The sequence below is a fragment of the Chrysemys picta genome, chromosome 3, assembly GCF_011386835.1.
Source record: "Chrysemys picta bellii isolate R12L10 chromosome 3, ASM1138683v2, whole genome shotgun sequence".
Taxonomy (NCBI): Eukaryota; Metazoa; Chordata; order Testudines; family Emydidae; genus Chrysemys; species Chrysemys picta.
The window spans coordinates 185,628,631-185,647,444 of record NC_088793.1 but is presented as its reverse complement, the minus strand read 5'-3'; the positions used below and the strand labels follow the sequence as shown (position 1 = coordinate 185,647,444).

Sequence of the window (18,814 nt, the reverse complement as noted above, 5' to 3'; positions counted from 1 at the left end):
AGTCTCCAGAAGAGAAGAATGAGGGGGGATTTGATAGCAGCCTTCAACTACCTGAAGGGGGTTCCAAAGAGGATGGAGCTCGGCTGTTCTCAGTGGTGGCAGATGACAGAACAAGGAGCAATGGTCTCAAGTTGCAGTGGGGGAGGTCCAGGTTGGATATCAGGAAAAACTATTTCACTAGGAGGGTGGTGAAACACTGGAATGTGTTACCTAGGGAAGTGGTGGAGTCTCCTTCCTTGGAGGTTTTTAAGGCCCGGCTTGACAAAGCCCTGGCTGGGATGATTTAGCTGGGAATTGGTCCTGCTTTGAGCAGGGGGTTGGACTAGATGACCTCTTGAGTTCCCTTCCAACTCTGATATTCTATGATTCTATGATTCTATGATAATGAGGCAGTGAGGAAAATGGGAAGGGATAGCTCAGTGGTTTGAGCATTGGTCTCCTAAACCCAGGGTGGTGAGTTCAAGCCTTGAGGGGGCCATTTAGGAATCTGGGTCAAAAATATGTCTGGGGATTGGTCCTGCTTTGAGTAGGGGGTTAGACTAGATGACCTCCTGAGGTCCCTTCCAACCCTGATATTCTATGAGAGGAATCTTAAAAAATGTAACAATACAAAAACTCAAAAAGAAAAAAACCAACAAACAATGATACAGAAACAAAAATGGAGAGGGAAAGCCAAGAGAGTAGCAGCTGGCCTGGCATGAGAAGATGCACTACACTGCAATAAAAAACCTGCAGGCACCAAGTTTCAGAGCCTGGATCAACTGACCTCAGGGTATGTCTATACTTACCAGGGATTGATGCTGTGGCAGCCGATCTACTTGGGGTCAAGTTAGTAAGTCTAGTAAAGATCCGCTAAATTGATCACAGATAGCTCTCCTGTCAACTCCACCACAATGAGAAGCGTAAGGTAAGTCAACAGGAGAGTTTCTCTTGTTGACACCGCACTAAGTTGACCTAAGCTACGTCGATTCCAGCTATGTCATTCATCTTATTGCGTAACTTAGGTCGACTTAACCCCATAGTGTAGACCTATCCTCAGTCTCGCGGGGTTTAGGCTGCAGGGCAAAAATTGCACTGTAGAAGCTTGGGCTCAGGCTGGACCCCAGGCTCTGAGACTCACCCTCCGTGCAGGCTCCAGCCCAAACCTGAACATCCACACTGCAATTGTTAGCCCCACAGTGTGAGCCCCATGCGCCTGAGTCAGCTGACCTGGGCCAGCCTCGGCCATGCCACAGGTCTTTTACTGCAGTGTAGATGTGTCCTAAGGGGCTACCCAAGCAAAAAGAGTTTGGGGACCAGCATGATCTAGTGGATGAAGCACTGAGGCAGGGATCGGCAACATTTGGCACGCGGCTCGCCAGGGTAAGTACCCTGGTGGGCCGGGCCGGTTTGTTTACCTGCCGCATCTGCAGGTTTGGCCAATCGCGGCTCCCACTGGCCGTGGTTCGCCGTCCCAAGCCAATGGGGGCTGTGGAAAACGGCGCGGGCTGAGGGATGTGCTGGTTGCCGCTTCCCGCAGCCCCCATTAGCCTGGAGTGGCGAACTGTGGCCAGTGGGAGCCGTGATCAGCCAAACCTGCGGATGCAACAGATAAACAAACTGGCCCGGCCCGCCAGTGTGCTTACCCTGGTGAGCCGCATGCCAAAGGTTACCGATCCCTGCACTGAGGAAAGCTGGGTTGTAGTCCTGGCTCTGCCACTGATCTACAGTGAGACCTTGGTAAGTCACTCCCCACTCTTCTTCTGTTTCACCTCTCACCCTTCGTCTGTCTTGATCATTTACATTTGTAAACTCTACAAGGCAGGGGCTGTCTCTCACGCTGACCATGTCTACACTATAGACTTCATCCAGCATAGCTATGCCGGCCAGAGGTGTGAATCTTGACTGACATAGCTGCATAGACAGAAGCCAGTAAAAGCTGCATCAACACTAGAAGCACTTTTCCAGTATAGTAAAGCATCCCTAGTGTAGACATGGCATATGTGCTTAGCTGGGGCCTTTAGATACTTCTGTAATAGAAATAGTGAAATCATAATAGCCACTGATCTAAGCATTTAAACAACAAACAACAACAGTTAGTAATTCTTTTCAATAGGGACTTAGAGTTGGCATTGTGCTGCAATAACTTCACTAGCTAAGTAAACATTTGCTGTTTGAGCACCTCAAGTTGCAGTATTCAAAGTAGTTCCTATAACGACGATAGGAAGCAAAAGGCAAAACTGCTGTGTTGAGGTAACCTTATCTAGCAGCCTACTTCGGTGAAATGCTAAAAATTCAGTCTTGCAATAGCAACCCAATAACACCACAGAGAGAAACAGCTATGTAATACACTTAGGAGGTACTGATGATCTTTTCAACTTGACCTGTTCTAATATGATCCCTTGCTGTTTTCATCCTTCACACAGAACTTAATTTAAAAAGGAAGAAAACCATGCAAAGCAAAGCAAAACAAAGGAAAGCATTTAGAAGTTGCTAAAATACAGGAAAATATGTCTCCTTCCAACATTTTTTTCTTGGAAACACTGTATTATATACAAAATTCCCTAATTATTTTTTCTGTAGAAATGGGAATGCATTTCTGTTATAATCATAATAGTTAATAGTACCAAGAGCCTCCAATGAAAATCAGTGCCTCATTGTGCTAGGTCCTGTGCAAACACATAATATGAGACAGTCTCTCTCTCCCAAAGAGGCTGCAATCTAAATAGAAAAGACAAATGGGGCCGGAGGGGGGGGGGGCGAGGGAGGGGAGAGAACAGGCACAGGGAAGTGACATGCAACTGAATTCCCTGACAATATTGCATAAGAAACAGCCTGCGTTTGTATGTTCTGAGTGATTTTATGAAAACATTTTGGGCCTGCATCTCCATTATGTTACACCTGATATAGATATTTACACCAGTGCAAAGTGTAAATGACTGCACAAGCTGAAGAGAACAGAGAATTGTCTGATTATTACAGACAAGGGGCCTGATCCTGAGACTTCCTGGGAATTCACAGCACACTGAGATTGTGGGATTGAGCCCCATATGTGAAAAATCCTAGAAATAAAAGCATAGCTACAGAAATGAGAATGCTTCTATATAGACATCATAAATTGTATGCTGAAAACATGTAAATGAGTGTTTAGATCAGCATTTGAAACCAGTTTAGGTTCTCACTCATCTCATCCTGTACATTCATCTTTTCAAAGGATGTTGGGATTTTTCTTTTTTATGAGAAAGTGATTAAAACAATTGTAACTGATGGCATATGAACCTAGTAATTGGGCTGATAACACTGACATACAAATGTATTTACCACAATACATAGTGAATCTTACAGTTCTCCAAAGCGATATACTGGTATCAATTTGGGAAGGGAATTTATATAACTTTATATAAAAATAAATCCAAAGTAAAAATTTATAGATCTGCTAGTTACTGAACAAGCCTAAAGCTACCCTTTTGAAAAGGAAATAAGTTTCAAGTTGAAAGGGAGGGAGGAAAGGAGTAATAAAATAGATTGGAGCAATTCTGTTTTGGGAAAAATTCTCTCAGGTCCCTTTGTTTTGTTATGAGTCAATATTTTCAGTTTCTTTACTGACCCCATGGCCAGTGAAAACGCTGGCCAATTTCAAACTGTGTAAAATAAATATTGATATTAAAAGCAAGGAAAATACAAGATGCAGCACAGGCATCTAAAACCTCCCATATTCCAGAAAATATGAGTCCTGTGAGTTGTGCTGCTGTCAGAGTCCATGCCTTCTTGCAGGCGCTATGATTTCTTCCAGGAAGTCACTTCTGTGTACGCACAGAATACTTACCCCCATCACTGTCCCCAACTGAACATGAGAACTAGTTGTGAACATTTATGGGTCAAAGCAACCACAGTTCTCAAGGCAAATCCAATGCACACATTCATAAGAAGTGTTTGAAAAATGAATCCTTCTCCCTCAGGCATCCATCCTCTTTTTGTCCTTTCACAAGAGGCAACAGGTTCCTATGCGCTACAAAAGGTGCTTTATTGCCCCTGATTGCCATCCATCTGAGCAGCTCAATGTGGCTTACAAAGACTTGCCCAAAATTGTTTACCTTGTGAGAATAGACTCTAAAGATAGACCTCAGTATTTCATTTTGGATCTGGACATCAAGTGTTCCAAAGTTTGGAGCTCAGGCTTTGGTTTGGCCCAATAAGTAGATAACGGGTTAAGAGTCAAAGAACTGGTTGCGGATCTCAGTGCTACCAACTTTGGTGTACTTCCTTATCAGGGGTTTTGGTCTGGGCCATTTCTGGCAAATAGTGGCAGTGCTGTACCATCAGACTGACCTTCTACTGAGAGGAGTTACTAGGGATGCTTGTGAACTAATAAATAAAGGATAAGATCAAGGTTTTCTAAAGAAACTACAGTAAAAACTGTTTTATCTGGCACTTCACCAACCGGAAAGCTCTATAAACCGGTATTTCTGATCTTCATTGAAATTCTGGTTTATAGTCTGGTTGGCGCGGGGCTGGCAAGAGGCTGGGGTATGGGAGGGGGTGTGGAGCACAGGTTCTGGGAGGGAGTTTGGGTGTGGGAGGGGGCTCGGGGCAGTGGGTTGGGATGTGGGAGGAGGTCTGGGGTGCCAGATCTGAGGGCTGCTCAGCTCGAGCAGCTTCCTACAAGTGATGACCTGTCCTGGCTGGTCTTAGGCTGAGGTGCGGCAGGCAGCTCTGCACATTGCCTCTGGCCACAGGTGCTGCCCCCGCAGCTCTCATTGGCCGCGGTTCCCAGTCAGTGGAAGCTGTGGAGCTAGCGCTTGGGGCGGTGGCAGCACGAGGAGCCGCCTGCCACACCTCCACCTAAGAGCAGCCGGGACAGGTTGCCACTTGCGGGGAGTCGCCCGAGGTGAGCACCCCCCAGATTCGACACCCCCATCACCTCCTGTGCCCCAACCTGCTGGCCCGAGACCCCTCCTGCACCCAGACTCCCTCCCAGAACCCGTGCTCCACACCCCCTCCCATGCCCCAACTCTCAGTCCCACACCCCCCACACACACACCCAAACTCCCTTCCTCTTAGTTAACTGTCATTTTTCACTTACTGGCACCCCCAATTCCCTCAACATGCCGGATAAAATAGATTTTACTGTAGCAATTGCGAGTGCCTCCATTTTTGGGTGTCCAATCTGAGACCTCCAAAAGGGGACCAATTTTCAGAAGGAAAGTGCTCAGCACTTTTTGAGAATCAAGCCCCTTTGAAGTGTCTCAAAAAAGACACCCCAAAACTGAGGCAAACAAAACTTCTAGTCACTTTTGAAAATCATGATCTGTGTTTGGAAAATGTAAAAAAATTAAAGCTGATTCTTATATTGAAAGTGAAGCTGGGTAAAAGTCTTGGTATTCTGATGATTGATGGATGCCAAGTGAAGTCTTGGATGATTCTGTAGCACAGCAGTTGGAATTCTCTAGTAAATGCCCACAAGAGGTACCTACATAGTTACTAATTACAATAGGAACTTCTTAGGGTGGCCAGGAGCCTGCCACATGAGAGTTGTGGAGTGGCCTGAATTCCACCCCCATGGAAGAAATCATTTAGAAGCAGGTCCTTGCTTCTTTGTTAAAATCAGTGCAGTCAGGGTTCCGTCACCCCATAACTACAGGACCTCTTGCACCTTATTCTGAGGCAGCTGGTTCTGGCTCCTGTCAGACACTGAAATAGACTGACCGCTGGTCTGATCCACTATGGCAATTCCTATGGTCACTACTGTGCACTGTTGACTCCATTATGAGCCTGAGAATCATAGAATCATAGACTATCAGGGTTGGAAGGGACCTCAGGAGGTCATCTAGTCAAAACCCCTGCTCAAATCAGGACCAATTCCCAACTAAATCATCCCAGCCAGGGCTTTGTCAAGCCTGACCTTAAAAACCTCTAAGGAAGGAGATTCCACCACCTCCCTAGGTAACTCATTCCAGTGCTTCACTACCCTCCTAGTGAATAAGGTTTTCCTAATATCCAACCTAAACCTCCCACACTGCAACTTCAGACCATTACTTCTTGTTCTGTCATCTGCTACCACTGAGAACAGTCTAGATCCATCCTCTTTGGAACCCTCCCATCATCCAGATCATTAATAAAGATTTTGAACAAAATCAGCCCCAGGGCCGACCCCTGAGGTACTCTGCTTGATACCGGCTGCCAACTAGACATAGAGCCATTGATCACTACCCGTTGAGCCCAATGACCTAGCCAGCTTTCTATCCACCTTATAGTCCATTCATCCAACCCAGACTTCTTTAACTCGCTGGCAAAAATACTGTGGGAGACTGTATCAAAAACTTTGCTAAAGTCAAGATATATCACGTTCTCTGCTTTCCCCATATCCACAGAGCCAGTTATCTCATCATAGAAGGCAATCAGGTTGATCAGGCATGATGTGCCCTTGGTGAATCCACGTTGACTGTTCCTGATCACCTTCCTCTCCTCCAAGTGCTTCAAAATGGTTTCCTTAAGGACCTGCTCCATGATTTTTCCAGGGACTGAGGGTGAGGCTGACCCGACTGTAGTTCCCCGGGTTCTTTTTCTTCCCTTTTTAAAATATGGGCACTATATTTGCCTTTTTCCAATCATCCATAATGCACATTGGAAAGCATAATCCCAGCTATACATATAAAATGATGGGGTCTAAATTAGCTGTTACCACTCAAGGAAGAGATCTTGGAGTCATTGTGGATAGTTCTCCATTAAGAAAGGGATAGATAATAGGACAGAAAATATCATGTTGCCTCTATAGAAATCCATGGTATGCCCACATCTTGAATACTGTGTGCAAATGTGGTAGCCCCATCTCAAAAAAGATATATTGGAATTGGAAAAGGTTCAGAAAAAGGCAACAAAATTGATTAGGGGTATAGAATGGCTTCCGTATGAGGAGAGATTAATAAGAGTGGGACTTTTCAGCTTGGAAAAGAGATGGCTAAGTGGAGATATGATTGAGGTATATAAAATCATGACTGGTGTAGAGATAAGGAAGTGTTGTTTACTATTTCTCATAACACAAGAACTAGGGGTCACCAAATGAAATTAATAGACAGCAGGTTTAAAACAAACAAAAGGAAGTATTTCTTCACACAATGCACAGTCAACCTGTGGAACTCCTTGCCAGAGGATGTTGTGAAGGCCAAGACCATAACAGGGTTCAAAAAAGAACTAGATAAATTCATGGAGGATAGGTCCATCAATGGCTATTAGCCAGGATGGGCAGGAATGGTGTTCCTAGCCTCTGTTTGCCAGAAGCTGGGAATGAGCGACAGGGGATGGATCACTTGATGATTACCTGTTCTGTTCATTCCCTCTGGGGTACCTACAGCAGAGAGAGATGGAATCAATAAACATGTGAACTTATTTTCTATTGTAAGTAAACCTATTGAATTCCTAATGCCAGGTCACCCAAAGCAGCTCTTTAATCAACAGGAAACAGAGGAAAATCTAGCACAGCTTCACCATATTGCTCTAGGAATAAAATAAAATAAAATAAAATAAAATAAACAGAAACCTTGCATCTCCCTGGCGTTGACCCCAGAAAATTGGGGAAACTCAGACTCTATTTCCACAGTGCACAGGTGTAAGTGCACTTCACAAATATCTAAGTCACACAGTAAAGGCTCTTATGTAACAGTGCATGGAACAGCTTGCTCCTTTAAGTAGAAAGCTAATCCTAGGCCTTTTGGCTACTTGAGCCACCATAAAATATCATTTTTCTGCCTACACTATTGATAAACATGGCCATTAATGAAAATCCACTGTAGCATATTATGCACTGTATCAGAACTCAACATACATTCATTTTGTCAGCCAGCCTCCATTCAAGAAAGCTTGTTGTTTACTATCTCACTAGCTTTGGCTATCCATGACACATGCAAGAATAGCCAAAAAGGAAGAGACACAATACACTGCTACTCAGAGGACAGCCGTATTCACCTCCAAAGCTTGCTTCAGAGAAAATACATTTTTTCCTATCCACTGGGGTCTGCACCAATTGCTCACTTGGCATAGGACATCCTACTTCAGCAAATGTAAAGACCTTGTTCTTCAGGAACATTTACTCCCAAAGGCAAGGGGCCTGGATAGGGAAGCATATTCTTCCTGCTGGGTAACTCCCACTCCAGTTCAATCACTGCCTGATTTTGAAACCCATTCACTTCCCCACTGTGACGGGTTCCCCCTGGGGTGCCATCTGGAAATGGCCTACCTGTATGTGTGCTGGAGCTTGGGAGAGTGCTTGGCAGGCTGGTTACAGCAGTACAGTGTAAAGGGAGCCCCCCAATCCACCAGCCTGGGCTCCCTGAGTGCTGTGACTGAGTTCCAAAAAAAAAAAATTAAAAAAAGAAAAGTTTTTAGGGAAGTTCTTTAAAATCTCTTTTGCTGACTATTACAACAACAGACAAAAAGACTTGAGGCTACAAAAAAAACGAGGAGTCCGGTGGCACCTTAAAGATTAACAGATTTATTTGGGCATAAGTTTTTTTGTGTAACAAACCCACTTCTTCAAATGCATGGAGTGAAAATTACAGATGCAGGCATAAATATACTGACACATGAAGAGAAGGGAGTTACCTTACAAGTGGAGAACCAGTGTTAACAAGGCCAATTCAGTCAGGGTGGATGTGGTCCACTCCCAATAATTGATGAGGAGGTGTCAATTCCAAGAGAGGGGAAATTGCTTTTGTAGTGAGCCAGCCACTCCCAGTCCTTATTCAAGCCCAAATTAATGGTGCTAAATTTGTAAATGAATTGTAGCTCTGCAGTTTCTGAAGAAGAAAGAAGTGTTAGAGGAGCAGCAACAATGCACTGTGGCTGTGGCACCTGGGCAGAGTGTGGATGGGGAAGGAATAAATAGTTACGTGGTCTGTACTTTAGACAGTTGCTTATTTGTTGTTTGTCTATTACCGTCTGTGTCTTGTCTATTTAGATCATAAATTCTTTGGGGCAGAAATTGTCTCCTATGTGTCTGAATAGCACCTCGCACAATGGATCCCATGCCTCAACAGGGGCCTTCGGCACTATGATAACAATAATAAATAAATAAATAAATAAAATAAAAAGACCCAAGAATCAAGAAACTGAAAAGAAAGGACAGAATGCACAGAAAGAAACAGTGTGCTAGATAACCTCATAGATTCTTTCACTGACTCATTAGCTACCCTGTGCATAAGCTCTGCCTTGTCAGCTTTATGCTGCGTTGCCATGGAAGTTGAGAATTCAATTCCTCTAGCTCTTGTACACTCATATAAACTTCTGGCAACAACGACATTCTTTTTGTTTGTCCAGACTTGGTTGTCTTGGCAATATTTGCCTCTGGCTTCCTATTTCATTACAAGGTGGGACTTGTAGCCAAATTATTAGATAAACAGAGACTTTTTTTCCATTCTAATCCTAACATGCTTCCTTCTCTCTACCATACAACTTAAAATGGAACTAATATAAGAAGAAGAGAGTGGCTTGCCAGGAATATTCTTACCAAATACATTCACTGACTACACGGCACATGTACACTTGTGTTGTTTCAACATATGATGTTATCATCACCCCTAGAAATATAATCAACCTATTCAATTCACAAGCTTCCTTTTCATTTAACTGACTTTTGGAGGCCTGATTCTGATTGCACACCAGTGTAGATAAGGAATCAATGGGACAGATTTTGTTCACAGTTACACATGAGGGCAAATCTGGAATAATGATTGCCTAATCAGTGGAGTTATTCTAGATCAGTAGCTCTCAATCTTTCCAGACTACTGTACCCCTTTCAGGAATCTGATTAGTCTTGAGTACCCCAAATTTGACCTCACTGAAAAAACTACTGGCTTAGAAAATCAGACATAAAAATACAAAAGTGTCACAGCACCCTATTATTGAAAAATTGCTTACTTTCTCATTTTTATCATATAATTATAAAATAAATCAATTGGAATATAAATATTGAACTTGCATTTCAGTGTATAGTTTATAGAGCAGTATAAACAAGTCATTGTCTGTATTAAATTTTAGTTTGTACTGACTTTACTAGTGCTTTTTATATAGCCTGTTGTAAAACTAGGCAAATATCTAGATGAGTTGATGTACCCCCTGGAAGATCTCTGCATATCCCCAGGGGTAAACGTACCCCGTCTTGAGAACCACTGTTCTAGACATCCACCAACATAACTGAGATCAGAATGTCGCCTAATGGATTTACATCAATGTAATATTGATGTAAATGAAGCATGAATCCAGTTTTGTCTTTAAAAAGCTTCTTGACTACTGCAAAATGTCTCAGTACAAGCAAGCATTATGTCTCTGCTAACTGCAGAATGTACTACCAGAGATAGCCTAAAATTCTGTGCACAAGAGCTGATCAATAGGTAGAGACTAACAGCAGAAAAGGCACATGAGAAGGGTGATGCATAGGTTGTTTTTGTATGGTGCATCTTATAACATATTGCATTGTAATACAGCCAACTCATTAATTGCAACTCTTTGGTTAAGGACTGTGGTTACAATATTACGCATGTTATTTACTGCATGCAATAAAGATGTGAGGTCAGATCACACTCTCTGCTTTTATGCATGGGGACAAAAAAGTCTGCAAATAAGGGCCTAATTTTTGTAGCAGCCTCTCCCTCCAAACATTCAGAGATTTCCCAAGCAGATTCCCACTCTATGCTCTTAACCACCCCACCTTTCTCACCTACCCATTAATTAAAACAGAAGGGGACTTCTGTTCAACCACTCGTTTTTTTTATCCTTTCTATTCTACTACCTTGTGCATGTGCTCTAGCCACCCAGATTCTTCTATTTTAGGCCAAGAAAATGCAGTCCTAATTTACTGGAAACTTGTCTGGAACAGAGACATGAACACTGCTGAAATGAATCAAAATTTTAGTCAAGTAAATATCAGTGAAAAGTCTTGGGGAACTGATTTTAGGATTAAGCAACTGCAACTCTCTCTAGACTTTACTATATGCTCACACAGTGTCTAGAACAATGGGGCCAGAACCTGGCTGAGAATTCCGTAATACAAGTGACAAATACTAATAATTTTAATGGGAGTTGTGTTGGTCGTCACAGTAATGAAAAAAGCTTTTCTTATATAAATAATTTTATTCTTAACTTTACAGCCAAGTGATAGAAGGCAAACCAGAGTCAGCTTCTATCTGAAACAAGCAACTCCATTCTGTTCAGCATTCACAGAGCCGTGTACTGTCATGTGAAAGGTGGCCATTAGAACTTTCAATCCACCTCCCACAATCTGACATAACAATAGCGACTATTTCACACAAGAGTTGTGCCTTTTTTACATAAAGGACTGAAACTAGTCTATACAGTAAGCTACACTAGAAAAGGTTTGCTAGTATAACTACTGGCACACTGGCAAACCTGCCTAGTGTAGATGCAGTTTACACCAGCAAAGGAAGTGCTTTTGCCAACATAGCTTATATTGGTTTTCTCAAACAAAACAAGCTATCCCAGCAAAAGCACTTTTTTGCTGGTATAACACTAGGGCTTTGCCAGTATAAAAAGGTTTTAAAAAATTATACCCCAACATTATCACAGTGACAAAAGTTTTAAGTGTAGACCTGGACTAAGACAAATTCCTTGCACTGAAGATATTAAATTAAAGATAGACAAGACAAACAAAAACATGAAATAAAACTTCAGATAAGATGGTGCAGAGATATTATTCTTCATGGCAAGTTTCTGGTAAGGCTTAAACAGGAATTCTAAACTTGCCCGGAATATATAGGAGAAAATAATCGCTGTATAAACCAAGTTGCTTAAACATACATGCATACTGGATACACTCTTCCAGTAATATTATATCTAACCATGAATCTCCTGAAAAGAAGTCTGACATTACTGATTCCTAAGTCTGCTTTCTTTCTGATCTACCAAAATCATCATAAATATTTTGTGCTTCTGTGAATTGCGCAGAACAGCCATGGGCCAAACCACAGATCTCTTAGAGTCTTATTATATGCCAGATCTTTCTTGGTTCGAATTACACCACCCACAAACATCCTTCCACAAATTGTGTCTCTCTATGTACACCACTTGCAAGCATTGTTACATACTTTTGTGTTTGAGAAGCACTGATATTAACCTATAATATACTGTTTCCTCATGCCTATCCAATGTAGTTTGGCAACTGGTAGGAAGACCCTGTTGCATGCTGTAAGTCTTGGAAAACATCTGCTTTCTTTCCCAAAACTCATATCTGTGGCCATATATTGAATGTGCTTGGATTATATCTTTTGTTCGCCATCTGAAAACAAATACATGCTAATTGCTGCCCCCATCAACAAAGTAAATTTACAACTTGTCTGCAGCTTCTCATAACTCTTAAACGTACTAGAATGCAATCAACCAGTATGCGAGCAAATGTTGGGAGACTTTTGCAGTCTTAAATGAATAGGAGCATTTTTATACCATTTCTATTCCCTGATCAGACTGAAATATTGACTCACTGTAGCTATTGTTTTTTTCCCTAGCCACTGTAATCTCTTCTCATAGTGCAGCAAACTAGAGCTCAGAATTCAATTTGGACAGTGAAGATGTCATCATTGAAACACTTTTCTCTGAAGAGGTGCCTGCTGCTAAATATTAATAACACCATTAAGTTACAGGTAGAGGGGGGTTGAAATAAAAACAAATATGTAAGAAAAAGACAAGAAAAGCAAAGGAAAAGGGGAGATAACTAATAGGTTGCCAAGGGGTTTTGTGCTCTATGCAGGGTATAAATGGTCACACCATTACACAAGTTGGTTTGAGTAATGCATATCTAGAAGAGGAGAAATAGGTCAGGGGAGGAAAGGGGTTAAAAAGGAAGAGAGGAGGCATAGCAGAAGAAGAGAGATGAGCAGGCAGGAAAAAATAAGCATCGTAAGTAGCACTGATCATACTCATTCAGGGATAGAATAGTTATTAACAAGTGTATCAATAACAGTTCACCTCTCTCACTCTCTTCTAATATGTATAGTCCTGGAGCTTTAAAATCCCTGTTGTCCTGCATGGTGAGTGCCACTGAATAACAGGAACAACAAGGAGTCTGGTGGCACCTTAAAGACTAACAGATTTATTTGGGCATAAGCTTTCGTGAGTAAAAACCTCACTTCTTCGGATGCAACTGAATAACAGAGGGTTTTGTTGTTGTTTTTTGTTTTTACAAAAAGACATTCCCTTCCCACAAAACAGATGGAGTTTTTATACCTGTATCAGAAAAGGAACTTCATTTGATGTTGTATGCTTGGAGTGGAATTGTCAAAAGCACTGAGAGTCAGCCTAACCCTCATAAAACTCCCATCGCCTTCATCAGAAAGAGAGTTAGACCAATGTGGAGAGAGCTTTTGAAAATCAAAATCCCATTCTATGTCTTTCTATTTCTGTTTCAGCCTGGCAAGTGTCCAGAGCATAGTTAGCATGTTTCCCATAATGACAACCAACCCAGACAACAGACAAGGTTAGCCACTACTGCCCTTTTTAACCTTAGTAACTTTGAAGGTAGAAAAACAGATCAGATAGAATATTGCCTGAACAAGAGTCTTTCACCAACTCACCTGAAGCCCCAGAATATTCTTTATAGAACATGCTGGCTGGGTCCCTACTGTCTCATATAAATGAAACACTAACATACCGGAGTATGACTTCAGAATGGGCTAGCTGTTGACTATGCTTCCTTCCTGTATTGAAAGCAATGAAATTCCTAGGATGAGCAGACATGCTATGAAAGACCAACACATGTCATTCTCATCATTTCTAATGATAAAGTGTTCACAGGTGTTTGGTTAGCTTCTAGAACCAATAAACCAAGCCAAGATATAGACACACATTTGGCCATAAAGCATATATTTTTGGCAAGATGCAGACTTTGTTGCCTACTTAATTATTCCTCTTGCATTTCCCTCAGTTTGTGCCCCCGCCCCCTACACCCCCCACCAAAAACACCACTGCCCCTATTGTAGACTTTTAGGCACTATTTTTAGAACTGACTAGTGATTTTGGATACCCAACATGAGAGATCTTAAAGGGCCATGATTTTCAGAGGTTGGGAGTTCTGCACTTTCTGAAAAATCAGACCCCTTTACAGTGTCTCAGGTGTGCACCTTAAAATGGAGACAAACAAAACCACTAGTAACTCGAAAAATTTTGGCCCTAAAGTGTTTCCTGAATGACCTATCTCCATCTCCTACTACTGCTTCACCACACCTAGACAAATCACAGATTATGTTTTTAGGTCAATCATTTTCATTTGCCTTGAACATCTTGCTTGGCAAGACAATAATACTCTGCATCACAGAGTATCTTCCATCTCAAATGCTCTGCAAATGTTATTTTATATATGATAATCCTCATTACCCCTTGCAGGTGGTAAGTATTATATGCCCATTTTTCAGATGAGTAAACTAAGGTACAGAGAAGTTAAATCACTTGCTCAAGGTCACATAACTAGTTAGTGGCAGAACAAAGAATAGAACCAAGATCACTCCTTTAACTATTAGACAAAACTTTGCTTAAAATCGGCTTTAGCAAAGACATCACCAACTTTGATCCTGAGCCATTCTTGTAACTAATGCATTTGTCTCTATACTTTATAAAAATGATTAAATCAGAGTATATGAATATCGCTGCCCCTTCCCTTTACCACTATCTTCGATTTTACATACAAGTGATAGTATTCTGAGTCAGTACAATGAACCAGCATTACATGGCTATTTTTTTTAAATGAACAAGATATTTCATTTTGAAAAGTTATTGATTTCCACAGTATTTTTAAATGAAATATAATAGCAAGATGCGTTAGTCAATAAAAAATTAACATATATTTGAAAAATGCAAATATTATTAATTCATTGCTAATAAATAAAAACAATTAAAATAAAAAGAAAAGCATGTACCAAGGAGAGCTAACTCCAATTCTCTTGATGTTTGTTTATTTTTAAAATGTAATTTCAGTCTCCCCATTAAGCACCTAATACATCCCTCCAAAAAAATTACAATAACCAATTTATTATTTTAATTGCTTGACAAATTTCCATTTTTGAATCAAAGTAAGGTTTTAGTTGACTGCAGAAATAGCATTTGAAACTTGCTACATTTTGCCCAGTAATAACATATGAACAGCCAAACAAAAGGTTTATATTTTAGAAAGATATAAAGACAGAAATTCACTCTTAAGATGAAACTAGGACTGTCAAAGGTCAGTTGTTTGTAATTTTAAATGTCTTAATTGTTAATTATAACATAAGTTTCAGCCCCCAGTGAGTTCTTACAAGGTATCAACACTTGTAAAGGAAAAAAAAATGCTCTGAAGTTTTGTCATGATCTCAAATACACCAGTAGAAATGCTCCACTATAATCAGCAATGAGAAATGAAAATAAAAGATGCTAGAGGCTTTGATTACTGTAATGAGAGTCTTTGATCACTGTGAGAGTTCAATTATATCAATGTCCCACTGCAGAAAATACTGATGTTAAACACTAATATATGAGTGTTACTATCTAGCTAGGAGCTACTGTTCCTATCAACAGGAAGTCACCCACCTGGGGTAGCATGCGATTTTCCTCCTCCAGCTGTCTTACTCTTGCCTCCAGCTGCCTAACATAGGACAAGGTTGAGTCTAAAATTAAAAAGAAAAAACTCACATTATACACAGGTCTGCTTTTGTGCACTAGCATCAGTGCCTATATAAGACAGGAGATTTCTGATTTGGTGTAACCACAGCAGATATCTCCTCTTAAATGTACCTTACGACATTCAGTTCTGTTTCTCTCTAAGATAATACCAGTAAGTGCTGATACTATAAGTAGTCTAAAACATTAAGACTTGGCAGAATGAGCCTAATTCCTTGTTGATTTTGAGTCTAAACTACTGTACTTTAAATCAGTGGTTCTCAAACTTGGGCCGCTGCTTGTTCAGGGAAAGCCCCTGGCGGGCGGGCACATCCCTCATCCCGCGGCGCTTCCCGCAGCCCCCATTGGCCTGGAGCAGTGAACCACGGCCAGTGGGAGCCGCGATCGGCCGAACCTGCAGATGCGGCAGGTAAACAAACTGGCCCGGCCCGCCAGGGGCTTTCCCTGAACAAGCGGCGTCCCAAGTTTGAGAACCACTGCTTTAAATGACAAGGCAGTTGCTTCTACACTACAACACAATAAAAGTCCTGAAGAAAGGCAATGAAGATCAATTTCTGCTAATACCTACCCTAAGCTTTCTGAATTTGCTGTGCTATGTAACGACATACAATTTTAGAAACACAAGAATAATACAGTGAACTATGGGATCACTTTTGCACAAGCATGGACATAAAAGAGTTTGTTCTATAGCAAGAGCCAATCACAGAGGTAAATCCTGCTCATCCCATCCTGCTCACCCAATTCACACAAATATTTTCATTGGCCTCAAGTGAAAAAGAAAAGCAGGATTTCCCTCAGGTATGAAATTCAAAAAATAAGCATACATCAACCCCATGGGCTCACTTCCACCCTCGAGAGAGTCACATATGGTCAATTCTCCTCCCACTGAAGCAAACAGTTTTCCTAATGACTTAAATGGGAGCAGGATTTGGTCCATAAGGAGAACAAAAGCCAAAAATCAGAATTTTCCAATACAGATGACCATGCATATCTTGGCTCATATGGAAGCTCTGCAGGTAGAAAACTGCCTCTAAAGAAAATGTTCATGGAATGAGGTGTAGTTTAATTATAATACAAAAGACTAATTCTCGGTACAAGAGCATAACTGTGACTCTACCAGCCCCTATTAATTTAACAGAAGTCAGCCCTTCTCTGGGGCCTGATTCACTAATCCTCTACACCATTTTTATGCTGGTGTACTCTAGTGACTTTAGTTAGAATTACACCAGCCATCTACTCATGGAATAGAGTGGAGAATTAGCTCTTTGGTCTCGAAAGGGTGTGTCTGTGGACATGTTGGGTCAGGTGTTCAACTGGCATAAACCCAATGGCTCCACTGACTTCACTGGAGTTCCCCAATTTAAATTAGCTGTGCATTTGGCACTCTAGATCCCTAATATATCCAAGTCACTTCACGTGCCAGCCAGTCCATGAAATAAAAATGACAGTCGACTGGGAATGTAATGTTAGGTTTCAGAGTAGCAGCCGTGTTAGTCTGTATCCGCAAAAAGAAGAACAGGAGTACTTGTGGCACCTTAGAGACTAACAAATTTATTAGAGCATAAGCTTTCGTGGACTACAGCCCACTTCGTAGTCCACGAAAGCTTATGCTCTAATAAATTTGTTAGTCTCTAAGGTGCCACAAGTACTCCTGTTCTTCTTTTTGCAGATACAGACTAACACGGCTGCTACTCTGAAACCTGTCATTATGCAAGGCACTGCATTTAGCCGTATGGAATGGAAATCCATCAACCTCATGAAATTGAGAAGTGGGCTGTAGTCTACGAAAGCTTATGCTCTAATAAATTTGTTAGTCCCTAAGGTGCCACAAGTACTCCTGTTCTTTTTTTTGGGAATGTAATGTAGCTGTAGTTATGTGGTCCCAGGATACTAGAGAGACAAGGTGGGTGAGCAAATATGTTTCCAACAAAAGCTATTACCTCACCTACCTTGTCTCTCTAGTAGACTAAGTTTCACTTACCACCCTTATGAGGAAGTAGTAGACTAAGGGCCATTTTACTTCTGAATTAGAGCGTCCACAGGGGGGGTAATACAATTTAACTAATCCACTTTAAATTCATACCTTTATTTAATTCTGATTAACTTTCCTGAGTGTCTCCATGAATACAAGCCCTAAAACAGCAGTTCTGAAACTGTTGGTCGGGACCATAAAGTGGGTTGCAACCCCATTTTAATGGCGTTGCCAGGGCTGGCTTAGACTTGCTGGGGCCCGGGGCTAAAGGCCAAGCCCCACCGCCTAGGGCCGAAGCCAAAGCTCGAGGGCTTCGGCCTGGGCGGCGGGGCTCAGGTTACAGGCCCCCGGCATGGAGCAGTGGGGTTTGAGCTTTGGCCCTCCTACCCAGGGTAGTAGGGCTCCGGCGAGCTTAGGCTTCGGTCCCTCCTCCTGGGGCTGTGTACTAATTTTTGTTGTCAGAAGGGGGTCGCGGTGCAATGAAGTTTGAGAAACCCTCCCTTAAAATATGCAAACATATGTAGTTCCTATGAAGTTACAGAACATGAAGGCAATATAAAGTCATTTGTCAGAAATGATTAGTACACAGTGAGCTAGTGGACTATACATAAAAACAGAGGGAGAAAGGTAATCTGAGGTTTTATATGCTGTGCTCTGCAAGTGTTGTATTAACTAGTGCTGGATGAGTCTCTGAAGAGTCCCAAAGTTTGGTTTAGATAAGCACTGAAGTTGCAAAGCTTATCCAAAACTAACCACATCCTTCTAAGAGGACCTCCCATCTCATGACCTTCCTTCCTTCTCTGTAACCCACCCCTTGTGGTAGCAGCATTCACAACAGTCTCACGCAGTACCTTCCCCATCCTAAGGCAGAGCTGTAACTAGGTATTTTTGTGCCCGAGGCAAGAATATAAAATTGTGCCCTCCCCCAGGGGTGGCTCTTTGGCAGCAATTTGGCAGCAGGTCCCTCAGTCCCTCTCGGAGGGAAGGGACTGCCGCTGAATTGCCGCCGAGGAATGAATGAAGGGGCAGTGGTAGAACCTGTGATTTTGGGGGGTCAACTCATGATTTTTGACTGCTTGGGCTGGTACCAGTCCAGTTCCAATCCAGAGAGGGACTCACAGGTTAAGAGAGGACGGAGGTGCTGGATAGCAGCAGTGGCCATTAGGGATCAGCATGTGTCCTGAAAATGCTGGGAGTTCAGGCTTGCAGGCA

General features: G+C 41.9%; 1 protein-coding gene across 8 annotated transcripts in view; it reads right to left on the bottom strand.

The window, feature by feature from the left end:
- CCDC85A (coiled-coil domain containing 85A) overlaps positions 1 to 18,814 on the bottom strand; it is a 182,838-nt gene that overhangs the window by 18,770 nt on the left and 145,254 nt on the right. For 5 of the 8 annotated variants that reach the window (XM_065589608.1, XM_005309005.4, XM_005309006.4 and 2 more), the window contains exon 3: positions 15,541 to 15,617. The exons of 1 other annotated variant lie outside the window; for it this stretch is intronic. In XM_065589608.1, the coding sequence (XP_065445680.1) occupies positions 15,541 to 15,617 (77 nt within the window). Of the gene's footprint in view, positions 1 to 8,577; positions 8,772 to 15,540; positions 15,618 to 18,814 lie in introns of all 8 variants that reach the window. 2 more of the 8 variants (XR_010599938.1, XR_010599939.1) reach the window with 1 other exon arrangement.